The following is a 15,607-nucleotide window of genomic DNA, read 5'->3' as shown; positions in this document are numbered from 1 at the left end:
ACAGAGCACCTGCAGCCTGTACAACAAGTGAGGTCTAAATCAAGCCTTTGAGAGCATTAGGCTACTGGACAACTGCTTCCTTGTCTATTTTCACTGCTGACACAGCTAGGCCTAAAGCATTTCAACCCTGCAGTGAACTCACTAGGACAAACACACAGTCAGTCCTATTAGAGGAGCCTGCTTCTGCTGCTCAGAGAGGCCTGTTGGTAGCCAGCCCTGTGCTCTCCCAGCATGCTGTCTATAGCTGCCTGCGCTGAGCCATGCCCTGGGCTGAGTCATCCAGCCTGCCTCACATCACTAAGCCAAGGACAGCTCCCCTCCACGTGATCTGTCTGTTTGGGGTTTGATCAGAGGCTTTGCACCACAGCCTTCAGTTCCATAGGAGCTACTGCTGTACAATGAGTATCAGTTCAAATAATCAGTGTGGCCTATACACTCAGTAGAATGGTAAATGTACGACCAGTGGAGGGCCAAGCTAAATCTGTTAACATCAACTCATATATTCATACAAATGTATGCAAAATAGAGTGTATCCAGCAAAGCCTATCTTGTCCCCGTTTCAAAGTTAATATCAGAATACCTTGTGGGAGCAAGCACAAACATGTAGACCTACACACAACATGGAGTGTGTGTGTGTGGGTGGTCCTGTCTGAGCTGACGTAGGGTTTGTCCTGCCAAGCCACTGCTAGTTTGCGCCATCTAATCTCAGGCACCTACGTGAAATTAGAGGGATTAGCCACCTTCTTAAGTAACATGCCACAAGCAGCACATTGACTTTCACCAGACTGGACAGGCCAACAACAAGTACATTATAAACATTCCCCCTTAACACTGATGACAGCCATTATAATACCCCGCTGTCCACTCAACCAAACACAAATAAAAAAATGTAAGTGTTTTGGCATACAGTTCAGGAAACAATGATAGACAAGCTCCATTGCAGTGATGACAAACAGCAAACTATAAATAAACATGACTACTACATGGTTTATAATCATGCTCACTGAGGCGTCTGCATTATGCTGCATCCTGCTTGGAGAAGACAATTCTTCTGGCACTGTCGAGTCTCCAGTCGGCATTAATATTATATTAACCCAGCTTGCACCAGCTGATACTCGTTGATAATTCGAAAAATGAAAGACAGTTGGTTTTCCCAGCATGCCCCAGTGGTTTGTGTGTGCGCTCTCTGACAGTGGAGCGAGAGGGGCAGGCAGGCTTCTGCCATGACAATGTCAGTAGTAGAGGGCTAGTGTTACCATACCAGCAGTAACGTTACACGCCTGTAAACTGGAGTAAATGACCCACCTTGTTGATACTGTAAAGAGAACGTGTTGCAGCTAAATGCTTTCTGGTTTTGGGATTGCTGAGAGAACAGGGGCAAAACTGCTTTGACATTTCCTGCAAATGTGACCCAGCAATACCTCAAAACCAGCTGAACAAAAATAGCCTGAAGGAAAGCAAATCTACAGCCAGAAAAATGTATCCATGGAAAAACATTCTAACTAACATTCATCAAAATGTGTGATCTAATGGAGGGCAAGAGTGGTTTGAGGGAGAGGGTCATCTCAGCTGGTTCTACCACTGGTCCCAGACCAGTGAACCACATAAGCAGCCTCTTCATGCATGGTTTGAGAATATTCAGAAAGTTATCCAGTTAGTTATACTGAGTGATTTTACTGTGCTTGACTGTATCATCCAACCCCCATGTGTCACTGTCTCCTCTGAATGACACACTCACTTTCATAGAGGAGTAGTCCTAAGCCTGCTGAGAACTGAAAGTGAAGATATCCAGGCATTCAACCAGGGGTGGTACAGACTGAAACATGGTGTCCATCTATTATTCAGCAACAGGCCCTCAGTTGACAGAATGGCACATTCACTTTGACCATGGTCATGTGGATCAGCGTAGCATTGTCTCTAAAGCAGAGCTTTAGTGTTTGGGACACACAGCGTCAGGCTCAGCAGACTAGACTGTGGGTGTAGATGGCTCATTGACGGGACAGTACTGCGTAGAGCATAGGGATATGGTGTGGGGAGCAGCAGCCTAATGGGTTAATGGTGTAGACAAGTAAACAATGCAGACAGCAGCACACTGAGCCAATAGCATCAATCAAGAAGAATGGTAGGCGGGCCGAACAGGCCCCCATTAACATTGACGGGGCTGTAGTGGTGCGGGTTGAGAGTTAAGTTCCTTGGTGTCCACATCACCGATGAACTATTATGGTCCAAACACCAAGACAATCATGAAGAGGGCACGACAAAACCTATTCCCCCTCAGGAGACCGAAAAGATTTGGCATGGTTCCCCAGAGCCTCAAGTTCTACAGCTGCACCATCGAGAGCATCCTGACCTGTTACATCACCGCCTGGTATGGCAACTGCTCAGCATCTGACCATAAGGCGCTACAAAGTCATGTGTACGGCACAGTACATCACTGGGGCCAAGCTTCCTGCCATCCAGGAACTATATAATAGGTGGTGTCAGAGGAAAGCCCATAAAATTGTCAGAGACTCCAGTCACCCAAGTCATAGACTGTTCTCTCTGCTACCGCACGGCAAGCAGTACCGGAGCGCCAAGTCTAGAACCAAAAGGCTCCTCAACAGCTTCTATCTCCAAGCCGTAAGACTGATGAACAATTAATAAAATAGCCACCGGACTATTTACATTGACTGACCACCCCTCCCTTTTGTACACTGCTGCTACTCACTGTTTATTATCTATGCAGTCATTTCACCCCTACCTACATGTACAAATTACCTCATCTAACCTGTACCCCCGCACACTAATTCGGTACCAGTACCCCTTGTGTATAGCCTCGTTATTGTGTTACTTTTTATTATTATTTTTGACTTTAGTCTTTTTGTTAAATAATTTCTTAACTTTTCTTGAACAGCACTGTTGGTTAAGAGCTTGTAAGTAAGCATTTCACGGTAAGGTCTGCACTTGTTGAAAGCAGATGAACAGGCTACAGAGAAACCAACATGGGAAACGTGAGAGCAGTACTCGGCAATTCCACAGTAACGGGATTATGCTTTGACTCTTTCACTTTAAATGTACAGTCGTGGCCAAAAGTTGAGAATGACAAATATTAATTTCCACAAAGTTTGCTGCTTCAGTGTCTTTAGATATTTTTGTCAGATGTTACTATGAAATACTGAAGTATAATTACAAGCATTTCATAAGTGTCAAAGGCATTTGACAATTACATGAAGTTGACGCAAAAGAGTCAATATTTGCAGTGTTGACCCTTCTTTTTCAAGACCTCTGCAATTCGCCCTGGCATGCTGTCAATTAACTTCTGGGCCACATTCTGACTGATTGCAGCCCATTCTTGCATAATCAATGCTTGGAGTTTGTCAGAATTTGTGGGGTTTTGTTTGTCCACCCGCCTCGAGGACTGACCACAAGTTCAATGGGATTAAGGTCTGGGAAGTTCTGGCCATGGACCCAAAATATCAATGTTTTGTTCCCCGAGCCACTTAGTTATCACTTTTGCCTTGTGGCAAGATGCTCCATCATGCTGGAAAAGGTATTGTTCATCACCAAACTGTTCCTGGATGGGAGAAGTTGCTCTCGGAGGATGTGTTGGTACCATTCTTTATTCATGGCTGTGTTCTTAGGCAAAATTGTGATTGAGCCCACTCCCTTAGCTGAGAAGCAACCCCACACATGAATGGTCTCAAGATACTTTACTGTTGGCATGACACAGGACTGATGGTAGCGCTCACCTTGTCTTCTCCGGACAAGCTTTTTTCCCCAGATGCCCCAAACAATCGGAAAGGGGATTCAGAGAAAATGACTTTACCCCAGTCCTCAGCAGTCCAATCCCTGTACCTTTTGCAGAATATCATTCTGTCCGTGATGTTTTTCCTGGAGAGAAGTGGCTTCTTTGCTGCCCTTCTTGACACCAGGCCATCCTCCAAAAGTCTTCGCCTTACTGTGCATGCAGATGCACTCACACCTGCCTGCTGCCATTCCTGAGCAAGCTCTGTACTTGTGGTGCCCCGATCCCGCAGCTTAATCAACTTTAGGAGACGGTCCTGGCGCTTGCTGGACTTTCTTGGGCGCCCTGAAGCCTTCTTCACAACAATTGAACCGCTCTCCTTGAAGTTCTTGATGATCCGATAAATGGTTGATTTAGGTGCGATCTTACTGGCAGCAATATCCTTGCCTGTGAAGCCCTTTTTGTGCAAAGCAATGATGACGGCACGTGTTTCCTTGCAGGTAACCATGATTGACAGAGGAAGAACAGTGATTCCAAGCACCACCTCCTATTGAAGCTTCCAGTCTGTTATTCGAACTCAATCAGCATGACAGAGTGATCTCTAGCCTTGTCCTCGTCAACACTCACATCTTTGTTAACGAGAGAATCACTGACATGTCAGCTGGTCCTTTTGTGGCAGGGCTGAAATGCAGTGGAAATGTTTTTTGGGGATTCTTTGCATGGCAAAGAGGGACTTTGCAATTAATTGCAATTCATCTGATCACTCTTCATAACATTCTGGAGTATATGCAAATTACCATCATACAAACTGAGGCAGCAGACTGTGAAAATTAATATTTGTGTCATTCAAAACTTTTGGCCACGACTGTATGCCAAACAAAAAAAAAACATTGATTTCAAAGTTTAATAAACCATAAAAACTCTATGCACAGACTACTTAATTTCCGAAAACGAATTTAGTGGAAGAATTGTGCAGATGCAAACTTCGGTAATGGAATTATGGTAATATCTCCCTCATGTTTTATTCAACCACATTTTTCAAAAATCTATAAATATCTGCTCTGAATTAAGATTCAAAGAGGTTTGCAGAAGTAATGGGGTGTCAGCTATGACATGGCACCTTGAGTTTGAAAAAATATATTTTGGTTACTGAACTACATTAAGTGAAGTGGATTTACACCCGGTAACAGAATTACATCATGGGTCCCTGATCTGTACTACACAGAAATGCATCATTATGGATATGAGTGTCATTCTCATCTTGTTTCACAAGTTTGGACATCACAGCACAGTAGAGTACAGTGCAATACAGCACAGTTCAGTTCTGTACAGTAAAATATACTGTACTTTTCTTTACTGTATAGGACATATTCTACTGTGCTCTAATCACTACTGAACTGTATTTTATTGAAGTGTAATCTACTGTGCTCTACTCAATGTACTGTGCTATCCAAACTTGTGAAAATACATATGATAGGTTTTGATTTGGTCCAGCGGGGTCTGTCTGTGGAAGTTAAAATCAAGGACGGGGTGGACTGTCCAAATAATTTGTACTACTTTTCAACATCCATGGATGTCCGGAGTGGGTCTGTGCTCAGTGGGTGAGGATGCTGGTTAGTGAATGGAAAGAGTGGGCTCATGGGTACGTGTCAGTAAGAGCTGAGAGAGGTGACATTAACTGGAGAGAGAGAGAGGGAGGGCTTGTCCAGATGCACTGTTTTAGCACTCTTGGTTTGACCACCAGACACAGAAGTCAGGGGCTGAACATAACAATATGCCAGTGGAAGGGAGGACAGTAGCAGGTGGCCCAACTGTTTGTGACTATGATTTCCCATTGTAGCCAATTCAGTTGCAGTAAATCCGTTACAGATTTTTTGGTAATTCTGTTAATAATTGGTACGAGTTTTAATCACTTAATAATTCATAAACAAAATTGATATCAGTAAAATCACTACTAAGACACCAATGTCGATGAAAATTTGTGAATCAATTTATAGGTACGACACAATCCCGCCTCTCCTCATGAGCTGTCTGGCCCTTACCGAGAACCACATACTGTATTTTTAACAGGGTCGTTAGCAATTGAGTTTTCAGAATATTTTTCCACCCACCTAGCTCAAATTCTAGACGTTGGAATAAAACAAAACTACAGCATCCATAAAAGAACCATTGTACTTAAAAATATGCTGGAGATTTTTGTAGGGTCAACAGTTTTTATAAAGGTTTAAAAAAAATAAAGTCAAAATATATATAAAAATAAATAGCTCTCACGTGCCCATTAAGAACCAACGATGTGCTACCTTATTCAGCTGAGGCGCAGACGTTCTACGGAACCCAAACCGGCGCACTCGTGTGCCATCGTGCATAAATGCATTTTGTCCCCCCACACCAAACGTGATCACGACACGCAGGTTAAAATATCAAAACAAACTCTGAACCAATGACATTAATTTGGGGACAGGTCGAAAAGCATTAAACATGTATGGCAATTTAGCCAGCTAGCTTGCACTTGCTAGCTAATTTGTCCTACTTAGCTAGCTTGCTGTCGCTAGCTAATTTGTCCTGGGATATAAACATTGAGTTGTTATTTTACCTGAAATGCACAAGGTCCTCTACTCCGACAAGTAATTCACACATAAAACGGTCAACCGAATTGTTTCTAGTCACCTCTCCTCCTTCAAGGATTTTTTCTTTGGACTTTACATGGCAATTGGAATCTAAATTTCATAGTATTACCACGACGACCGACCGAACTCAGTTCATCTTTCAATCACCCACGTGGGTATATAACCAATGAGGAGATGGCACGTGGGTATCTGCTTCTATAAACCAATGTGGAGATGGGAGAGGCAGGACTTGCATCGCGTTCAGCGTCACAAATAGAACTGACTTCTATTTTAGCGCTTGGCAAGGCAGATGCTCGTTGGTATAAATGTATTTTGCAACGCACGCGACACGAGCGGTGTGGTAAGCATGCAATGCACCTTTAACAGAAAGCCACCATCTTACAGTTGAAGTCGGAAGTTTACATACACCTTAGCCAAATACATTTAAACTAATTTTCACAATTCCTGACTTTTAATCCTAGTAAAAATTCCCAGCTCCCAGGCTCATGGGGGTGTGGCCACTGACTAGAAATTCCTGACTGATGTCTTGAGATGTTGCTTCAATACATCCACAATTTCTCTGCCTCATGATGCCATCTATTTTGTGAAGTGCACCAGTCCCTCCTGCAGCAAAGCACCCCCACAACATGATGCTGCCACCACCGTGCTTCACGGTTGGGATGGTGTTCTTCGGCTTGCAAGCATCCCCCTTTTTCCTCCAAACATAATGATGGTCATTATGGCCAAACAGTTCTATATTTGTTTCATCAGACCAGAGGACATTTCTCCAAAAAGTATGATCTTCGTCCCCATGTGCAGTTGTAAACCGTAGTCTGGCTATTTTATGGCGGTTTTGGAGCAGTGGCTTCTTCCTTGCTGAATGGCTTTTCAGGTTATGTCGATATACGACTCGTTTTACTGTGGATATAGATACTTTTGTACCCGTTTCCTCCATCATCTTCACAAGGTCCTTTGCTGTTGTTCTGGGATTGATTTGCACTTTTCGCACAAAAGTACGTTCATCTCTAGGAGACAGAATGCGTCTCCTTCCTGAGCGTTATGACAGCTGCGTGGTCCCATGGTGTTTACACTTGCGTACTATTGTTTTTACAGATGAACGTGGTACCTTCAGACGTTTGGAAATTGCTCCCAAGGATGAACCAGACTTGTGGAGGTCTACAATTTTGTTTGAGGTCTTGGCTGATTTCTTTTGATTTTCCCTTGATGTCAAGAAAAGAGGCACTGAGTGAAGGTAGGCCTTGAAATACATCCACAGGTACACCTCCAATTGACTCAAATGATGTCAATTAGCCTATCAGAAGCTTCTAAAGCCATGACAATTTTCTGGAAATTTACAAGCAGTTTAAAGGCACAGTCAACTTTGTGTATGTAAACTTCTGACCCACTGGAATTGTGATACAGTGAATAATAAGTGAAATAATCCGTCTGTAAACAATTGTTGGAATAATTCCTTGTGTCATGCACAAAGTAGATGTCCTAACCGACTTGCCAAAACTATAGTTTGTTAACAAGAAATTTGTGGAGTGGTTGAAAAAGAGTTAATGACTCCAACCTAAGTGTATGTAAACTTCCGACTTCAACTGTAAATAACAACTAACTTTTTGATCAATGTGTGTTTCAACTATTTAACTGTACTAGAACGCTTAAGGCCGCAAAAAATTTACATTTTGGTTATCGGTATTAGGTTTTTTGTCAAGAAAAATATCAAATATTGGTATCGGCCAAAAATGTCATATAGGTGCATCCCTACTATTTATGTTGTTTACAACTTTTACCTTTACTCCACTGCATTCCTAAAGAAAATGTACTTTACTCTCACACGGTTTCCCTGACACCCAAAAGTAGTCGTTACATTTCGAATGCTCAGGCAGGACTGCAATATGGTCCGATTCACACATCTATCAATATAGCTCATCATGTCCCCATCTGCCCGTAATAAAAAAACAAGAAAATCATGCCGTTTGCTTAATATAATGAATTTACTTATGACAATTTAGTACTTTTTCCACCACTGTACTTAAGTACAATTTAAACCATATTTTACCTATGTTACCGGAGATGCCTTTTTCTTTCTTTGTATCGGTATTCGCGCGCATTTGATATTTCAAACTATGTCAAGGAACATTTTTAAACTAATACCGGGTCGCTGATTATTGTTTTGATAACAAACATTCAGTCATGTTACCGAGCTAGCTAACAACCTGGTAACTTGACAGTAGGTTCAGGCCAATTTTATTGGCACAGGAAGAAAAGGTAAAGGGTCTGCTAGTCATGAGATGTGCTTCAAAAGGTAGGATTTCTATTGGTCTAATGTAAGCCTAAAGTAAATAAATCTATTTCTTTCTGGTGCTCCTTAAATTCTGTTTGGTGTCTAACGTTTTAAAATTGGGAGCAGTGTGTATAGGAGTGTTTGTGGGAGAGAGAGTGGTGTGTGTGTGTGTGTGTGTGTGTGTGTGTGTGTGAGACGGAGTGTGTGTGTGTGTGTGTGTATTAACTGAAGAGTAAAGGGTTCATGCAGTGTTTTCCACTGACACAATGACATGCAGATCCTTACGCATGTATATTCGTTCCTCCCATTCCTCCAGCCAAATCACAGGTAGGCCTTTGCAAATGTGAGCAAATCAGCCATACAGTGCCATATTCTATTATACACTGAACAATGTGAAGTTCAACTCAATGTGTTGTATTGAGTAAGTGTGAATTTCAGTGACAGGTTTTTGGAGAATGTTTAGAAAACGTGGACAAGCCTCTGGGGGACGGGGCAAACAGGATGCTAGGCCACTTATTTTTACACCGTGGTATCGCGACACTACTAGGTATCGTAATATTTAGCCTGGTATCTTTTGTAACATTTTTGGTACCGTGACAACACCATTTCTGATACCTTTTAATATTATTTCTAGTCAGTGGCCACACCCCCGTGAGCCCAGACATCCCATTAGGCGTCATATAACCGCCGCGTCTTCGACAGAGGATAAAACCCACTCCTGAAGAAATTCACACCAGACTAGAAAACATGCAGCTGACGCAACATGTTAAAATAGTTTGCACTACAACTCTACGAAAGGACAAGACCATACCACGTGGAGCATTGGCTACAAGGCTGGAAATGGTTAAACTGAGACCATCAATCCCTACAGAGTAAGAGCAAATCTTAGATATGTAATTTCTAGCTGCAGACTAGTAATTATACAAGTCTAGAAAGAGAATACCGACAACCGCTGAAGCATCTATCCTATGAGAAGATTTCCGAATGGTACTCTGAAATATCCATTCTAACCACCTACAACCGCAAAAGACATTGTGACTTCTGGGAAAGTTAACCAGAGACTCTGATGAACCCTACAGGACGATTGAATATTCCACCAGAGAAGACAACGGCATACGGCGTAAATATATAAATTACAATTATCCTCGAATGAGCGGCCATTCACGTGCAAAGGATTAGCATTTCAATTAATATAATTCTAGACTGTGTGTAGTGAATCCATTTGGTCTTACCCACTCTTTCCCAGTCCCCAACCCTTTCCTTTTGTCTTCCAAGCAGTCATATCGGATTAGCCCACTAGGGACTTTCCTATCATTGTTAGTAACCAATATCTACTGTCATGTATTTCTGTGATTATTTAGTTAGTTACAAATTGGCTTAATTATTTATTATATTGCTGAATCCTTATGGAAACTAGGGTTTGTGCAGATAACCAAGAATTTTACAACGTTTGGAATGAGACTAATGAGCTAACAATAAATAATCATTAATGGAAGACTAATTGAAAATATCTTAAGAGTCGATTCGGGAAATCGAGACTAAACATTTTTTTTCTGTGGTGCCCCGACTTACTAGTTAAAGTTTACATGATAATTGTAATAATAATTACAGAGAATTGATTTGATAAAATAACAGTCTTGACATTTAATGATAGTCACAGACACGACAAAGGGAATATATTTCTTAACCTGTTGGGGCTAGGGGGCAGCATTGACACGGCTGGATAAAAAACATACCCGATTTAATCTGGTTACCACTCCTACTCAGTAACTAGAATATGCATATACTTATTACATATGGATAGAAAACATCCTAAATTTTCTAAAACTGTTTGAATGGTGTCTGTGAGTACAACAGAACTCAAATGGCAGGTCAAAACCTGAGAGATTCCTTTACAGGAAGTGGCCTGTCTGACCATTTCTGGAACTTCTTTGCCATCTCTATCATTTACTAAGGATCTCTGCTCTAACGTGACACTTCCCACGTCTTCCATAGGCTCTCAGAGCCCGGGAAAAAACAGAATGTCGTCATTCCAGCCCCAGGCTGAAACACATTATCGCCTTTCTCAAGTGGCCCATCAAGAGACACTAGCTTATGCGCGTGACCCCGACCGCCCCCGCCTTTGGGATTTTTTTCCTCTGTTTGCCGAAAAGGAGATTCCCTGTCGGAATATTATCGCTTTCTCACGAGAAAAATGACGTAAAAATTGATTTTAAACAGCGGTTGACATGCTTCGACGTACGGCAATGGAATACTTTGAATTTTATTGTCAGGAATTGCGCCAAGCGCGTGACACTTCTTTACTATTTCGGATAGTGTCTGGAACGCATACGAACAAAACGCCGCTATTCGGATATAACGATGGATTATTTTGGACCAAACCAACATTTGTTATTGAAGTAGCTGTCCTGGGTGTGCATTCTGACGAAGACAACAAAAGGTAATGACATTTTTATAATAGTAAATATGATTATGGTGAGTGCTAAACTTGCCGGGTGTCTAAATAGCGAGCCCGTGATGCCTGGGCTATGTACTTAGAATATTGCAAAATGTGCTTTCACCAAAAAGCTATTTTAAAATCGGACATATCGAGTGCATAGAGGAGGTCTGTATCTATAATTCTTAAAATAATTGTTATGCTTTTTGTGAACGTTTATCGTGAGTAATTTAGTAAAATGTTAGCGAATTCCCCGGAAGTTTGCGGGGGGTATGCTAGTTCTGAACGTCACATGCTAATGTAAAAAGCTGGTTTTTGATATAAATATGAACTTGATTGAACAAAACATGCATGTATTGTATAACATAATGTCCTAGGGTTGTCATCTGATGAAGATCATCAAAGGTGAGTGCTGCATTTAGCTGTCTTCTGGGTTTTGGTGACATTATATGCTGGCTTGAAAAATGGGTGTCTGATTATTTCTGGCTTGGTACTCTGCTGACATAATCTAATGTTTTGCTTTCGTTGTAAAGCCTTTTTGAAATCGGACAGTGTGGTTAGATTAACGAGAGTCTTATCTTTAAATGGCTGTAAAATAGTCATATGTTTGAGAAATTGAAGTAATAGGATTTTTAAGAATTTGAAAATCGCGCCACAGGCTGCAAGTGGCTGTTACGTAGGTGGGACGAATTCGTCCCGCCTAGCCTAGACAGGTTAAACGCTGTTGAATATTCCGATAATATGGGGGTGGTAATAGCATTTCTTTCACATGATCCATCAATTTATAAAAGTGCGCCTGGGTAAGCGTCATCTAATAATTATAAAATACTTTATCTGGACACCGTTTTTGATATTGCTACTACACAAGTAACCATTTCACTGTACCCTTTACACCTTCTGTATACTGTGCATGTGACAAACTTAGATTTAATTTGATATAGTGCGTGTTTAACAGAGACGGTAATGTGAACAACAACATGACCAGCACCAAAGTCAGATTAGGATACAGGCCAAGGACTAGATAGTATATTTTTACCTGGAGTTCACACTTATTGTAGGCTACTACTTTTACCATTTTTAGTCTTGATGTCTTTGGTTGTTTACTACACTACTCACTCAGTTTAGTACATGGCCTCACATGTGAATCCTTAAAGAGATGTGGGGCTAAGGCTTAAGAGGGTGTGAATGATGCTGAATGGGTGTAGACAACATGCTCTCCAGTAGGTGTAACAAAATATTCAAGGGCCATTTTCTCAAAAGTGGGGTTACAAGTTTATCAACTCTCAAAGCAGAATTACTTTCCCATTGATATACCATTTTCCAGCTTAGTCTACTTTTATCCAATGTAAAAAAACACAATTCCAAATGTTACATAGGACCAAATCCAGATGGTGGGTAACACATTAAAAACTGCAAACATTCTCTACAGCCCAAGGCAAAATGTGTAGAATTGCTTGAGATGAACTGAAACGTACAAAAAAGTATCTCCGCTGTAAAGAGGGGGGCCACTAAAATGTACGCATACCCGCAAGCAACTGTGGCCCCTCATGATGACTTCAGATTCTGGTCTACCAAACATATTAAGAAATGACAATGACAAAGCCAGATAATCATCAACATCACGTGAAGGAGAACATAGCTCAAGAGGTAAGGTGTGTCAATGTTCCAACCAACCCTGTGAAGCAAATGCACACACCCACAAAAGTCAGTGACCAAAGACAAGCCGCGAGGCCAAACCAACACAACTCTCCCAATCTAAAAGATAATGTATTGTGTGGAGCATGTGCTAATTTATTGCCTTAAGTGACAGGCCTCCCCACTGTGTGCTGCCATTCCAGTCACTCCCAGTAGGCCTTGGAGCATCTATGCCTTTTAAGTGTATTCTCCATCCTCCATTGACAGGAGATTAATGGTGAACACATATACAACAGAAATTAATTGGGAACAATATGACCCGTTTGCCTCCTACAGTCCTCATGTAGCAAATTGTACTGATACCCTGATCTAAAATCGCACATTTTTTTATCCCCTCCATTTGTCATCAAGAGTTGTGACTCAAGTCAGAAGATAATGTCTGAGCAGACTTAAATGAATACCTTGTTCCTCCATTCTTGAGGAATGGGGGCTAGAAATGTTAGCCTATAATGTATGTCAGTTATGATGAGGTGAGATTCCAATTCCAGGGCCATGTTCCTCCTGTGAAAGACCAACCAGATGGACAATCCTGAATGATAGAAATGCTTGATACAACCTTGCCCATGTCCTAGATGCCCCATCTGCTTCAGGATGCAGACTGTCCAGTTTTTAGATTCCTATCACCATCCGTCTGGTGGTCATATTCCAAATGAATCCTGACACTACCAGTGACACCACAGCTGTTTTAGGGCGCTCACAGCTGTTACAGCAGTTGCATACCATACCAGAGCTTCCAAGGCCCCCAGGCATAGGCTAGCCTAAGTCCTTATTATTGACCATGATGACAGAATTCTTGATAACACCAACAATTAAAATCAAAGCCAATCTGTTATTCCGAATTAAAATCAAAGCCAATCTGTTATTCCACTATTTGCAAACAAAAGCAGCTAATGTTAGTTTATGTTAGATTGAGATCATGGCATGGAGGCCAAATCACAGCTTGGTCTCATAGACATTTTAAATCTGGGACACTGAAATTCGTATATGTTACATTGTGTATAAGACAGAAGGTTACTTATGACCGTTTGATTGGGGTGGATAGGTGGGCGTATAACGCGAACGTCTAGCAACCCAAATGTTGCGTGTTCGAATCTCATTAGACAATTTTAGCAACTTTTTACTACTACTTATTATTTTTTTAACTAAATTTGCAACTACTTAGGATGTTAGCTAACCCTTCCCCTAACCTAAACTTAACCCACAGTGGAATTCGTAAGATATATACGTTTTGCACATTCACAACATATTGTAAGTTTTGCAAATTCGTAATATATCATGCGAAATGGATGGACATCTGTAATTTAATGCATACCATACGAAACGCTACATATCGTAAATGAGGTATCTCGATTTACGTACAGAATTTTTTTATAAATGTATTGAAACCAGGTTGCACGTCATCAGGGTAAACTTGCTTCGAACCCAAACTCGCTTCCAACTTGGCACTAGTGATATCAGGCAATGTTTGAATAGCAGATCAATTACTCTAACGTTAACTCACCTTCAGCAACAGTTTCATCAACGGTCACTTGATACCGTCCAATGGTGAAAACCCGTCCAATAAAACTGCCACCGCTGCTGATCGACCCAATGCCACCTCCACCTGCTCCAGAACCAGGCCCGGAACTCGCAAGTTCCCGGCGTGAATCGAAGAACTTCTTCATTTTCCGGTGGTGAAAGCCAAGTGCCGATTGGTTTGCAATCAATACCTATCCACAAGAACGCCTAGCTAGCTATTCGATTTGGATAATTGAATGACCGTAGCCAATTTAGGTTAGTTAACAAGCTAGCTATCTTATTGATGAGCCCCCTCGTTCGATTTCCAGGCGCTAGCTAGCTAGCTACCAAGGTGTCGACTGTCATAATAGCTAGCTAGCTAAATAGCCAACTAGCTAGCTAACTCACTATCAGCATATGCGTTAACACGGGTTAGCTATTAACTAAGGTTATTGCTATAACATTAGCAATGGATAATCAGTTAGCTAGTGGTAGCAAATAAATCCTTTCTAGCTGGCTTTGACAGTTGTGTTGGCAAACTGCTAAGCTAGCTAGCTACTCTGGCCAGCTTGTTCTAGTTATTTACAAACATCATCACCCATTTTCAGCGTAAAGGCATTTAGCTAGCTATTTCACCCGTTTCTCCAGAGCACTTGGTGTAAACACCTGAATACTCACTGGTTTATCTTCGAGCATTAGCTAACTAGCTGCCTAACGTTAGCTACGTTGGTGTCCTAGTAGCTAGTAATTCATAGCCAGCTTTACTCCCGTGGACAACAACTGATCTGCCTGGGCGCAACGTCGATGACAAACTGTGCAGATCGGCGCTACTGTCAGTTAGATTCCGTAGGGCTTTAGATCAGGCAAGTTACACCGTAGATAATGTTTGCACCTTCGAACAATCTAAGAAAACCTTTCTAGCTTTACAAGGTTCTTCGTCGCGAAGGACCGTGTACTGTGCTAAATTTTGAAAATAAAAATAAATACACTAATATGAGTGACGTTGACCTAAATGAGACCGGGGAATTGTAGTCCCTACAAGGTATGTTGTGGAATCGGCGGGTCGCCTTCAAAATAAAGGCCCCCCCTTTGAAACTGATGCAAACAGTTAAACATTCTGGAATCATGACCCAATTTGACTAGATAATGCTAAACTATTTTGGAATGATGTTATATAAATTCAACAAAAGACAATTAGTTAATTTGACCAACAAAAAATATTTTTAAATCGTACTGTGGATGTCCTTATGAAAAAGATTGCAGCATTCTGAAGTTATACTACACAATGACTGCAAATACTGCATCCAAAATAACACCGTTTTTTTACTGCAGTAATTTTGCAGTACACTAGTGCAGTA

At 41.4% G+C, this 15,607-nt stretch overlaps 1 protein-coding gene across 45 annotated transcripts in view; it reads right to left on the bottom strand.

Moving 5' to 3' along the window:
• The window catches only part of LOC106585601 (AP2-associated protein kinase 1), a 48,734-nt gene extending 33,459 nt beyond the window's left edge, over nucleotides 1-15,275 (bottom strand). For all 45 annotated transcript variants that reach the window (XR_006761783.1, XR_001323987.2, XM_045706910.1 and 42 more), the window contains exon 1: nucleotides 14,254-15,275. Coding sequence is in view for 43 of the 45 variants with exons in the window: in XM_045706910.1 (XP_045562866.1) it covers nucleotides 14,254-14,416 (163 nt within the window). In the remaining 2 variants the exon portion in view is untranslated. The remainder of the gene's footprint in view (nucleotides 1-14,253) is intronic.
• Nucleotides 15,276-15,607: the final 332 nt, after the last annotated feature.

This window comes from Salmo salar, chromosome ssa24 (genome assembly GCF_905237065.1).
Source record: "Salmo salar chromosome ssa24, Ssal_v3.1, whole genome shotgun sequence".
Classification (NCBI taxonomy): Eukaryota; Metazoa; Chordata; class Actinopteri; order Salmoniformes; family Salmonidae; genus Salmo; species Salmo salar.
This window is presented reverse-complemented; position numbering and strand designations above follow the sequence as displayed.